The 13,518-nt window shown below is 45.0% G+C and overlaps 1 protein-coding gene across 1 annotated transcript in view; it reads right to left on the bottom strand.

Annotated features, from left to right (window-relative positions):
- Positions 1 to 1,753: 1,753 nt before the first annotated feature.
- LOC118378593 (apoptotic protease-activating factor 1-like) overlaps positions 1,754 to 13,518 on the bottom strand; it is a 67,754-nt gene continuing 55,989 nt past the window's right edge. Inside the window, exon 27 of the mRNA XM_052505618.1 lies at positions 1,754 to 4,313. Coding sequence (XP_052361578.1) covers positions 4,167 to 4,313 — 147 coding nt within the window. The 3' untranslated portion in view covers positions 1,754 to 4,166. The remainder of the gene's footprint in view (positions 4,314 to 13,518) is intronic.

The following is a 13,518-nucleotide window of genomic DNA, read 5'->3' as shown; positions in this document are numbered from 1 at the left end:
GGAGACAGGCAGCGTGGGATAAGGAGACAGGCAGCGTGGGATAAGGAGAGAGGCAGCGTGGGATAAGGAGACAGGCAGCGTGGGATAAGGAGACAGGCAGCGTGGGATAAGGAGACAGGCAGCGTGGGATAAGGAGACAGGCAGCGTGGGATAAGGAGACAGGCAGCGTGGGATAAGGACACAGGCAGCGTGGGATAAGGAGACAGGCAGCGTGGGATAAGGAGACAGGCAGCGTGGGATAAGGAGACAGGCAGCGTGGGATAAGGAGACAGGCAGCGTGGGATAAGGAGACAGGCAGCGTGGGATAAGGAGACAGGCAGCGTGGGATAAGGAGACAGGCAGCGTGGGATAAGGAGACAAGCAGCGTGGGATAAGGAGACAGGCAGCGTGGGATAAGGAGACAAGCAGCGTGGGATAAGGAGACAGGCAGCGTGGGATAAGGAGACAGGCAGCGTGGGATAAGGAGACAGGCAGCGTGGGATAAGGAGACAGGCAGCGTGGGATAAGGAGACAGGCAGCGTGGGATAAGGAGACAGGCAGCGTGGGATAAGGAGACAGGCAGCGTGGGATAAGGAGACAGGCAGCGTGGGATAAGGAGACAGGCAGCGTGGGATAAGGAGACAGGCAGCGTGGGATAAGGAGACAGGCAGCGTGGGATAAGGAGACAGGCAGCGTGGGATAAGGAGACAGGCAGCGTGGGATAAGGACACAGGCAGCGTGGTATAAGGACACAGGCAGCGTGGTATAAGGACACAGGCAGCGTGGGATAAGGACACAGGCAGCGTGGGATAAGGAGACAGTTAAGAACTGGGACTTTTTCAGTTTCCAGATAATGTGTACAGATCCTTGTGATGTGGGGCCGTGCATCATCATGCTGAAACATGAGGTGATGGCGGGTGATGAATGGCACGACAATGGTCCTCAGGATCTCGTCACGGTATCTCTGTGTATTCAAATTTCAATTGATAAAACACAATTGTGTTCGTTATCCGTAGTTTATGCCTGCCCATACTTTAACCCCACCACTACCATGGGGCACTCTGTTCACAACGTTGACATCAGCATACCGCTCGGCCACACAATGCCATACACGCTGCCATCTGCCCGGTACAGTGGAAACTGGGATTCATCCATGAAGAGCTCACTTCTCCAGGGAGCCAGTGACCATTGAAGGTGAGCATTTGCCCACGGAAGTCGGTTACGACGCTGAACTGCAATCAGGGCAAGACCCTGGTGAGGACAACGAGCACGCAGATGAGCTTCTCTAAGACATTTGACAGTGCAGAAATTATTTGACTGTGCACACCCACAGATTCATCATCTGTCCAGGTGGCTGGTCTCAGATGATCACACAGGTGAAGAAGTCAGATGTGGAGGTCCTGGGTTGGTGTGGTTACACATGGTCTGCGGTTGTGAGGCCTGTTGGACGTACTTCCAAATTCTCTAAAACAACGTTGGAGGCAGCTTATGGTTGAGAAATTAACATCCAATTCTCTGGCAACAGCTCTGATGGACATTCCTGTAGTCAGTACGCCAATTGCACACTCCCTCAAAACTTGAGACATCTGTGGCATTGTGTTGTGTGTCAAAACAGCACATTTTAGAATGGCCTTATACGTAATGATTATGTTGTTTCATCAGCTTCTTGATATGCCACAGCTGTCAGGTGGATGGATCATGTCGGCAAAGGAGAAATGCTCACTAAAAAGGATGTAAACAAATTTGTTAAAGAAATAAGCTTTTTGTGCATATGGAAAATTTCAGGAATGTTTTATTTCAGCTCATGAAACATGGGACCAACACTTGACATGTGTTTTTTTGTTCAGTGTAGATCAAATACTACCCTATGCTCTGGACAGTGAACATCAAATGATTTAATGACAAATTTAGAGGAGTATGTAAGCCACCTGCTGTCTTATAATACCTTAGAGAATAAAACATTATACATTACAGACCACACACAAGCACTTTACCATAACAGTATTCATGTCCTGAGATCACCTCGTGACTTCACAGATTTGATTGACAGGGAGAGACCTCCTCTGATGATTTACTTGCACACTGAGTTTAAAGCACCAATAGGTAAGAGCACATGTTCTGACATCAAAAACAAGGCCCATATTGAATACTTTGAAAATGCATCCTTTCCTTTAAAAAATTCACAGATTTGAAATGACTCTGGATTGTCAACCGTGAAGTGGAAGCAATCGGTCAGCTATTCAATAGCGTCAGATCAGAGATGACGACAAGCAACAATGGAAGGAAGGAAGCGAGGAAGTAAGGACGCATTGTCAAAGTATTGGAACAAGGCCATGTTCTTGTTATAGACCACAAGAGATAAATCATAGTGCCTTCCTACAAAGCTCACTGGAGCGTGGATCAGTAGTAATAATAAAACTAAATGTATGAAAGCAAGATATATACAATAAAAAAGGACTTGTACAAAAAAAAAAAAAACTGGCTCTATTGATATAATTAGTGTATAAAATGTCCTAAACAGTGTTGAACTTGATAGTAAACATAGTCGACAGATGCTATTCTGACAAATGCCTTTGGTCAAGGTTTGATTTTTTTTTTTGTAAGTGGTGGGTAGGCTTCCCCATACTGCGGAATCCATCTTTAAGACTTTAGTTAGTCCAAAAACACAGGTTTAGACCTTTACATTTTAGTCAACAGACGCTCTTATCCAGAGCGACTTACAAGAGCAAATTAGGGTTAAGTGCGTTGCTGAAGGGCATAGAGAGATTTTCACCCAGTCGACTCAGAGATTTGAACCAGCAACCTTTAGGTTACTGGCACAATGCTCTTAAATCGCTAGGCTCCCTGCCACCCAAACTTCACAGGGAAAAATACATGCACTTTGTTTAAGACGACGGAACACAATCATGACCATTTGCAGAGTGCCACGACATTAACAAAGCCAAAGACTCATTGGGCACTTAGAAATACAAAACCAATTCACTGTTTGACAACATCACTGTAGAATCACAACAGACAATGCTGGTGCATTTCATTATAGCATAGATTTTCCTAGTTAAAAAGAGCATAGAAAAATCTCTCCATATTGCATACAATTTACCCCAGTGCAGTAAGAATCAAATGCATTTTGTCTATGGTCCCCTGATACAATAAGAAAAGCAGAATAGTTCATTTTGTCAGGATATCAATTTTGTTGTGATTGTTTGACTGTTATGGCATGCAGAAGGCAGAGCAGGAGAAATGATGTATTTGGTTGTGATTGTGTGACTGTTATGGCATGCAGAAGGCAGAGCAGGAGAAATTATGTATTTGGTTGTGATTGTTTGACTGTTGAGGCATGCAGAAGGCAGAGCAGGAGAAATGATGTATTTGGTTGTGATTGTGTGACTGTTGAGGCATGCAGAAGGCAGAGCAGGAGAAATGATGTATTTGGTTGTGATTGTGTGACTGTTGAGGCATGCAGAAGGCAGAGCAGGAGAAATGATGTATTTGGTTGTGATTGTGTGACTGTTATGGCATGCAGAAGGCAGAGCAGGAGAAATGATGTATTTGGTTGTGATTGTTTGACTGTTATGGCATGCAGAAGGCAGAGCAGGAGAAATGATGTATTTGGTTGTGATTGTTTGACTGTTATGGCATGCAGAAGGCAGAGCAGGAGAAATGATGTATTTGGTTGTGATTGTGTGACTGTTATGGCATGCAGAAGGCAGAGCAGGAGAAATGATGTATTTGGTTGTGATTGTGTGACTGTTATGGCATGCAGAAGGCAGAGCAGGAGAAATGATGTATTTGGTTGTGATTGTTTGACTGTTATGGCATGCAGAAGGCAGAGCAGGAGAAATGATGTATTTGGTTGTGATTGTGTGACTGTTATGGCATGCAGAAGGCAGAGCAGGAGAAATGATGTATTTGGTTGTGATTGTGTGACTGTTATGGCATGCAGAAGGCAGAGCAGGAGAAATTATTTGAGAACTGATCTGAGAACGCAGGCTAAAGCAACATGGCAGATGACTAACGGACATTGGCTCTCACCTGTCTGGCTCTTTCAGATCAATGCAAGGAGAGGAGACGAGAACTATTTACATTATTGAGCTACGCCCCCTTTAGACTAATGAGCTATAAGTAAACCACTTTAGACTAATGAGCTATAAGTAAACCACTTTAGACTAATGAGCTATGCCTCCCTCTCATTCCACCTTCTTAAGGATGTAGAGGATTCCGATATTGTCGATGGTGACGAAGGTGGAGAAGTCAGGTGACACGTGGATCCTTTTCAGATTGGCTCCTGTCGGGTAGAAGGTCTGGAGGGCCACTCCTTTCTCCACGTTCCACCACTATGAGGGAGAGCGAGAGAGAGAGCAGGGGCAAGAGAGGGAGAGTGAGAGACAGAGAGTTATCAGTTTAAGTGTGTCTCTAAGCTTCTACCACTGCTGCACAGTACCCTGTAAGAGCCCGTCTGATAATAGATCAGTGATGCAGTTTGGTCTTGTCAGACACACACACACACACACACACACACACACACACACACACACACACACACACACACACACACACACACACACACACACACACACACACACACACACACACTTTTACTAACCGATTCTGTTTAATGCGACCTGCTAAGCTGTAATTTTTTCATTGAAGTTCCACCTCTCAGGAATCCACTATCAAAGGCGCCAAGTCAATCATATCAAGTGTGCGCGCAGGAGGTGTCTCAAACATGCCAATCTTCCACATTTCCCAGAATAATATTCATATTCGCTCTTATCAGGCCAATGAAAACAGACAGCATCATCACACCACTTATCTCCCTGCAGAACATATTTCCACTTCCTCAATTCCATTAGTGGAAGGGAGAAACCTAGCAGCTTCTAAGAGCCAGCTGTTATTGTGGGTCTGAGGAAAAACCAGGACAAGTCTGACTGTAAGACCCAGCTGTTATTGTGGGTCTGAGGAAAAACCAGGACAAGTCTGACTGTAAGACCAAGCAGTTATTGTGGGTCTGAGGAAAAACCAGGACAAGTCTGACTGTAAGACCCAGCTGTTATTGTGGGTCTGAGGAAAAACCAGGACAAGTCTGACTGTAAGACCCAGCTGTTATTGTGGGTCTGAGGAAAAACCAGGACAAGTCTGACTGTAAGACCCAGCTGTTATTGTGGGTCTGAGGAAAAACCAGGGCAAGTCTGACTGTAAGACCCAGCGGTTATTGTGGGCCTGAGGAAAAAGTCTGTCTCCGAGAGTGTGTGTGCAGCGTCAACTGTTGCAGTATTAGTAGTAGTACCCTTGTACCATCATACTCAAGTACACACACATTCTCACACGCAGACACATGTACGCACGCACAAACACACCACAGACACAGAAATATTAATGAATCATACAAACTCCTCAAACACACAAAAGGGGCCTCATTTTCCATTCCCCTGTAAGTACAGTTTGCAAATGAGACTCCTTTTGTGTGTTTGAGGAGTTTGTATGATTCATTAATATTTCTGCGTATTTGTGTGTCTGACTGTCTGCCACTCTGTACCCCACTATCTCTAGTCTATGAGTGTGAGGCCCATGCTGTGTAATGGCTCTGCAGGGGTTTCGGCCACGGTCTGTGGAACACCAACACCACTGTGTGAGCAGCGTATGGAGCAGGCTGCAGTGAAGTGGGGTGACTGAGCTCCATAGGAACTCAAGCTGACTATTCTAGATCTATGAAGACTGAGGAATAGGAGGAACAACAGGATGTCTGTTTTGACTTAATGAGGTATGTTTCAGTGGAGAAGAGAGGGAGAGATGGAGGGAAGGAGAGAGGGAGAGATGGAGGGCAGGAGAGATGGAGAAGGTCTGGTAGGTGATTCCCTTTCAGATCCCTTACATAACCATGCAACACAACAAGACAAAGGTCTTCAATATTTAACACCACTAAGATGTCTCTAAATTCATCTCTTTCTCGCCATCTCTCATTTTATTCTCTCCCACCTCCTTTCTTTCACACTCCCTCCATTTCCATATAAATATTTGGAGAGAGGAGAGATAGACAGTGAGGCGAGTTAATAATAAATAAACCCTGTACTGTAGCTGTAAGACTGCTGATTCTAATCCCAGACTGGGCAACACAGATATGGACCCATGGATATAGATAGTTACTGCTTTCAGCAATGCTTTTAACCCTAGATAATTCTAGGTAGTGCTGCACTTGGAGTGTGTGTGTGTGTGTGTGTGTGTGTGTGTGTGTGTGTGTGTGTGTGTGTGTGTATACGTGCGTCTGTGTGCGTGCGTGCCTGTGGCCTGCCTGTTGACAACAGAGAAGAAGGTTTTTGTAGTAACGGATGGATATAAAACTAGTACTATTCTTCCTATTTGACAGCTTCTCATGATGGAGGAGGTGGTACCCAATACTGAGAGGAGAGGGGGAGCGAAGTGTGATTAAGTCTCAGAGGAAAGAAAAACAGCTCCCCCCAAACACACACTCATGTGCGCACAAAAACTCCTAGTCTCTCAAACACTCATCAATCTCTCTTGTAAATATCCTTTGATCGAAAGACAACCAGCAAGGGATGAGAATAAAGACAGACCACCAGCAAGGGACCAGAATAAAGACAGACAACCAGCAAGGGATGAGAATAAAGACAGACCACCAGCAAGGGATGAGAATAAAGACAGACCACCAGCAAGGGATGAGAATAAAGACAGACCACCAGCAGGGGATCAGAATAAAGACAGACCACCAGCAAGGGATGAGAATAAAGACAGACCACCAGCAAGGGATGAGAATAAAGACAGACCACCAGCAAGGGATCAGAATAAAGACAGACAACCAGCAAGGGATGAGAATAAAGACAGACAACCAGCAAGGGATGAGAATAAAGACAGACCACCAGCAAGGGATCAGAATAAAGACAGACCACCAGCAAGGGATGAGAATAAAGACAGACCACCAGCAAGGGATGAGAATAAAGACAGACCACCAGCAAGGGATGAGAATAAAGACAGACCACCAGCAAGGGATGAGAATAAAGACAGACCACCAGCAAGGGGTGAGAATAAAGACAGACCACCAGCAAGGGATGAGAATAAAGACAGACCACCAGCAAGGGATGAGAATAAAGACAGACCACCAGCAAGGGATCAGAATAAAGACAGACAACCAACAAGGGATCAGAATAAAGACAGACAACCAACAAGGGATGAGAATAAAGACAGACCACCAGCAAGGGATGAGATTAAAGACAGACCACCAGCAAGGGATTAGAATAAAGACAGACCACCAGCAAGGGATGAGAATAAAGACAGACCACCAGCAAGGGATGAGAATAAAGACAGACCACCAGCAAGGGATGAGAATAAAGACAGACCACCAGCAAGGGATGAGAATAAAGACATGACACCCAGCAAGGGATGAGAATAAAGACAGACCACCAGCAAGGGATGAGAATAAAGACAGACCACCAGCAAGGGATGAGAATAAAGACAGACCACCAGCAAGGGATGAGAATAAAGACAGACAACCAGCAAGGGATGAGAATAAAGACAGACAACCAACAAGGGATGAGAATAAAGACAGACCACCAGCAAGGGATGAGATTAAAGACAGACCACCAGCAAGGGATGAGAATAAAGACAGACCACCAGCAAGAGATGAGAATAAAGACAGACCACCAGCAAGGGATGAGAATAAAGACAGACCACCAGCAAGGGATGAGAATAAAGACAGACCACCAGCAAGGGATGAGAATAAAGACAGACCACCAGCAAGGGATGAGAATAAAGACAGACCACCAGCAAGGGATGAGAATAAAGACAGACCACCAGCAAGGGATGAGAATAAAGACAGACCACCAGCAAGGGATGAGAATAAAGACAGACCACCAGCAAGGGATGAGAATAAAGACAGACCACCAGCAAGGGATGAGAATAAAGACAGACCACCAGCAAGGGATGAGAATAAAGACAGACCACCAGCAAGGGATCAGAATAAAGACAGACCACCAGCAAGGGATCAGAATAAAGACAGACAACCAGCAAGGGATGAGAATAAAGACAGACCACCAGCAAGGGATCAGAATAAAGACAGACAACCAACAAGGGATGAGAATAAAGACAGACCACCAGCAAGGGATGAGAATAAAGACCGACCACCAGCAAGGGATGAGAATAAAGACCACCAGCAAGGGATGAGAATAAAGACAGACCACCAGCAAGGGATGAGAATAAAGACAGACCACCAGCAAGGGATGAGAATAAAGACAGACAACCAGCAAGGGATGAGAATAAAGACAGACCACCAGCAAGGGATGAGAATAAAGACAGACCACCAGCAAGGGATGAGAATAAAGACATGACACCCAGCAAGGGATGAGAATAAAGACAGACCACCAGCAAGGGATCAGAATAAAGACAGACCACCAGCAAGGGATGAGAATAAAGACATGACACCCAGCAAGGGATCAGAATAAAGACAAGACAACCAGCAAGGGATGATGCCTAGCCAAACACGGCTAGCTGAACCAAACGAGTGCGCTCGCATACTGCCTTGGAAGACCTATGCTTGAAAAAGGAGGAAAAATCAGAAATAGTACTGTTTGTCCATTTTGACATGCCATAGCCAGGATATACTTCCTCAAAATAGTCTGAATTATTCCAAGAAATCTGTCATTCATTTTGACGTTTTGCCGAAGAGATCTTAGTCGTGCAATTTTACTTCGAAGATGTTTGGTGCAGTATCAAATTGTACATCTAACTAAGATGTTTGGTGCAGTATCAAATTGTACATCTAACTAAGATGTTTGGTGCAGTATCAAATTGTACATCTAACTAAGATGTTTGGTGCAGTATCAATTGTACATCTAACTAAGATGTTTGGTGCAGTATCAAATTGTACATCTAACTAAGATGTTTGGTGCAGTATCAAATTGTACATCTAACTAAGATGTTTGGTGCAGTATCAATTGTACATCTAACTAAGATGTTTGGTGCAGTATCAATTGTACATCTAACTAAGATGTTTGGTGCAGTATTTTTCTATGAAACAATGTGCTGGGGACAGTGTGTACATGTGGGGTACATGACGCGGGGGAAGACAGGGGCAAGGGAGGGAACGAACATGACAGGGACATAGTCACTGTACTATAGGTACACAGAGACACACACTACAAGAGGAGCCTTATTTGACAAAAGTCTAATGACCACCAAGAGAATACTGCAGTATAAGTCATGATGGAATGTGTGTGTGTCCTCTATAGAACAGATGGTGCTGCTGATATGAACACTATTACTGTGCTGCCATTGATTTATGATGGTGTTAGCGAAGCAGAAAGATGCAATGTCCTGGTGTGTGTGTGTGCGCGCATACGTGTACTGTAAGCTCTGTTTTTCTTCATGTGTGTGTGTTTGTAACTTGTGTGTGTGTGTGTGTATGCCATCTTGAGTTCTCATAAGTTAGAAAACTTTCCAATCCAACAGCACAGCTTGCTGCCCCCTCCTGCCAAGTCTTCTAAAATTAACACTGATGATGATGATGATGATGATATCTACGTGGATATACTAATATAGAATAACAACCCGTCTAACACACACACACACACACTGACTAAATGTATTAGTATATGTACTGTGTGTGCCTAGCTTATGCTAGAGTGAATACAGTACACTAGAATGAGCCTGTGTGTGTCTGTATGTGAATATGCAGGCATGTACACTGAGCGTATGTGTGTGTGTCAGTATGTTTATATGAAGGCTTGTATACTGAGAGTATGTTTGTGTGTGTCAATATGTGAATATGCAGGCTTGTATACGGAGTATGTTTGTGTGTGTCAGTATGTTAATATGCAGGCTTGTATACTGAGAGTATGTGTGTGTGAGTATGTTAATATGCAGGCTTGTATACTGAGAGTATGTGTGTGTGAGTATGTTAATATGCAGGCTTGTATACTGAGCGTATGTGTGTGTGTGTCAGTATGTTAATATGTAGGCTTGTATACTGAGAGTATGTGTGTGTGTGCGTATTGTATACTGAGAGTATGTGTGTGTGTGTCAGTACGTTAATATGTAGGCTTGTATACTGAGAGTATGTGTGTGTGTGCGTATTGTATACTGAGAGTATGTGTGTGTGAGTATGTTAATATGCAGGCTTGTATACTGAGAGTATGTGTGTGTGTGCGTGTGTGTGAGAGAATGTGAATATGCAGGCTTGTATACTGAGAGTATGTGTGTGTGTGTGTCAGTATGTTAATATGCAGGCTTGTATACTGAGAGTATGTGTGTGTGTCAGTATGTTAATATGCAGGATTGTATACTGAGAGTATGTGTGTGTGTGTGTGTGTCAGTATGTTAATATGCAGGCTTGTATACTGAGAGTATGTGTGTGTGTGTGTGTGTGTGTGTCAGTATGTTAATATGCAGGCTTGTATACTGAGAGTATGTGTGTGTGTCAGTATGTGTAGAAACAACCATAACCCAGTCCTGGCTGGAATGAACTGGCTGTGACAGGTGCTTCCAGCTTTTGCAGAGCTGAGCAGGTCTGTCTATTGAAGCTGCCCAGGGAAAAACTCAGACTTACATGATAGAAACACAGCCTGCCTGGCCCAGTCACAACACAACAGTGTGTGTGTGAGTGAGAGAGAGATAATTGGATAGGAGGAGAGAGAGAAATAGGGAAGGAGGGAGAGAGATGGAGAGGCAGGTGTTTATATGTGGGTGAGCAATCTCTCTTAAGCGAACACACTCAGACGAAGTGCCCAGGGATAATGCGTACAGTTCCCTTGCTCTTGTTCAACTCCTACAGGCTCTGGGACAAGGTAGCCATAGGAAAGGAGATGGAGGGAGAGAGATGATCAAATAAAAGGTGAGAGAACTGTGGGTGAACTAGGTGAATACCAGTACACTGTAGGCCTATATTACAACTGTACACTGATGTACCAAATATGAACACCACCTCCCTCAATGTTGTCCTCAGAACAGCCTCAATTCATCAGGACATGGACTCTACAAGGTGCTGAAAGCGTTCCACAGGGATGCTGAACCATGTTGACTCCAATGCTTCCTACAGTTGTGTCAAGTTGGCTGGATGTCCTTTGGGTGGTGGACCATTCTTGACACACACGGGAAACTGTGTAGCGTGAAAAACCCAGCAGCGTTGCAGTTCTTGACTCAAACTGGTGCGCCTGGCACCTACTACCATAACCCGTTTAAAGGCACTTAAATATCCACCCTCTGAATGGAACACACACACAATCCATGTCTCAATTGTTTCAAGGCTTGAAAATCCTTCTTTAACCTGTCTCCTCCCATTCATCTACATTGACTGAAGTGGATTTAACAAGAGACATCAATACGCCTTTACCTGGAATCACCTGGTCAGTCAGTAATGGAAAGAGCATGTTCTTAATGTTTTGTACACTCAGTGTATGTATGTCAATGCCCGTGTGTGTGTGTGTGTGTGTGTGTGTGTGTGTGTGTGTGTGTGTGTGTGTGTGTGAGCACCGAGGACCAAGCGGAGAGAGGGAAACACTGTCTGATGCAACGGCTGCATTATTCAACAAAGGCTCCCACTGAAATATTGATGCACAGTTAATCCTTTAACTCCTCCCCTCCTCCATCTCTCTCTCCCCTCCATCTTTCTCTCCCTCTATTGTTCTCTCAGTCTTCCTGTCTCATTCTTTCTTGCCCTCTGTCTGAGTCCTTTTTTTTTTACCTCCCACTCTCCATCCCTTCCTCTCTCCACCTCTTTCTCAGAAATGGCATTGTCTCAATTTCTATATGAATATGTACTCTCTGCCCTGGCAAGACCATGTGTGTGTTTCTCTCCTGTCTCCACCTACCTTTCCCTCTCTTCCCTAACGTTAACCCTCTCTTCCCTAACGTTAACCCTCTCTTCCCTAACGTTAACCCTCTCTTCCCTAACGTTAACCCTCTCTTCCCTAACGTTAACCCTCTCTTCCCTAACGTTAACCCTCTCTTCCCTAACGTTAACACTCTATTCCCTAACGTTAACCCTCTACCTCTCCCTCTCCCTCTCTTCCCTAACGTTAACCCTCTCTTCCCTAACGTTAACCCTCTCTTCCCTAACGTTAACCCTCTCTTCCCTAACGTTAACCCTCTCTTCCCTAACGTTAACCCTCTCTTCCCTAACGTTAACCCTCTCTTCCCTAACGTTAACCCTCTCTTCCCTAACGTTAACCCTCTACCCTTTCCTCTCTTCGCTAACGTTAACCCTCTACCTTTCCCTCTCTTCCCTAACGTTAACCCTCTCTTCCCTAACGTTAACCCTCTACCTTTCCCTCTCATCCCTAACCCTTTCCCTCTCTTCCCTAACGTTAACCCTCTCTTCCCTAACCCTTTCCCTCTCTTCCCTAACGTTAACCCTCTCTTCCCTAACCCTTTCCCTCTCTTCCCTAACGTTAACCCTCTACCTTCCCCTCTCTTCCCTAACGTTAACCCTCTACCTTTCCCTCTCTTCCCTAACGTTAAACCCTCTCTTCCCTAACGTGAACCCTCTCTTCCCTAAAGTTAACCCTCCCTTCCCTAACGTTAACCCTCCCTTCCCTAATGTTAACCCTCCCTTCCCTAACGTTAACCCTCCCTTCCCTAACGTTAACCCTCCCTTCCCTAACGTTAACCCTCCCTTCCCTAACGTTAACCCTCCCTTCCCTAACGTTAACCCTCTCTTCCCTAACCCTTTCCCTCCCTTCCCTAACGTTAACCCTCTCTTCCCTAACGTTAACCCTCTCTTCCCTAACGTTAACCCTCCCTTCCCTAACGTTAACCCTCTCTTCCCTAACCCTTTCCCTCTCTTCCCTAACGTTAACCCTCTCTTCCCTAACCCTTTCCCTCTCTTCCCTAACGTTAACCCTCTCTTCCCTAACCCTTTCCCTCTCTTCCCTAACATTAACCCTCTACCTTTCCCTCTCTTCCCTAACATTAACCCTCTCTTCCCTAACCCTTTCCCTCTCTTCCCTAACGTTATCCCTCTACCTTTCCCTCTCTTCCCTAACGTTAACCCTCTCTTCCCTAACGTTAACCCTCTCTTCCCTAACGTTAACCTTCTCTTCCCTAACGTTAACCCTCTCTACCTTTCCCTCTCTTCCCTAACGTTAACCCTCTCTTCCCTAACGTTAACCCTCTACCTTTCCCTCTCTTCCCTAACCCTTTCCCTCTCTTCCCTAACGTTAACCCTCTCTTCCCTAACGTTAACCCTCTACCTTTCCCTCTCTTCCCTAACTTTTACCCTCTACCTTTCCCTCTCTTCCCTAACGTTAACCCTCTACCTTTCCCTCTCTTCCCTAACGTTATCCCCTTCCTCCCTAACATTAACCCCCTCTTCCCTAACGTTAACCCTCTCTTCCCTAACGTTAACCCTCTCTTCCCTAACGTTAACCCTCTCTTCCCTAACGTTAACCCTCTCTTCCCTAACGTTAACCCTCTCTTCCCTAACGTTAACCCTCTCTTCCCTAACGTTAACCCTCTCTTCCCTAACATTAACCCTCTCTTCCCTAACATTAACCCTCTCTTCCCTAACCCTTTCCCTCTCTTCCCTAACGTTAA

The sequence above is a fragment of the Oncorhynchus keta genome, unplaced genomic scaffold (assembly GCF_023373465.1).
Source record: "Oncorhynchus keta strain PuntledgeMale-10-30-2019 unplaced genomic scaffold, Oket_V2 Un_contig_2440_pilon_pilon, whole genome shotgun sequence".
NCBI lineage: Eukaryota > Metazoa > Chordata > Actinopteri > Salmoniformes > Salmonidae > Oncorhynchus > Oncorhynchus keta.
Note: the sequence above shows the minus strand (reverse complement) of the source record. Positions and strands in the feature narration are given on the sequence as shown.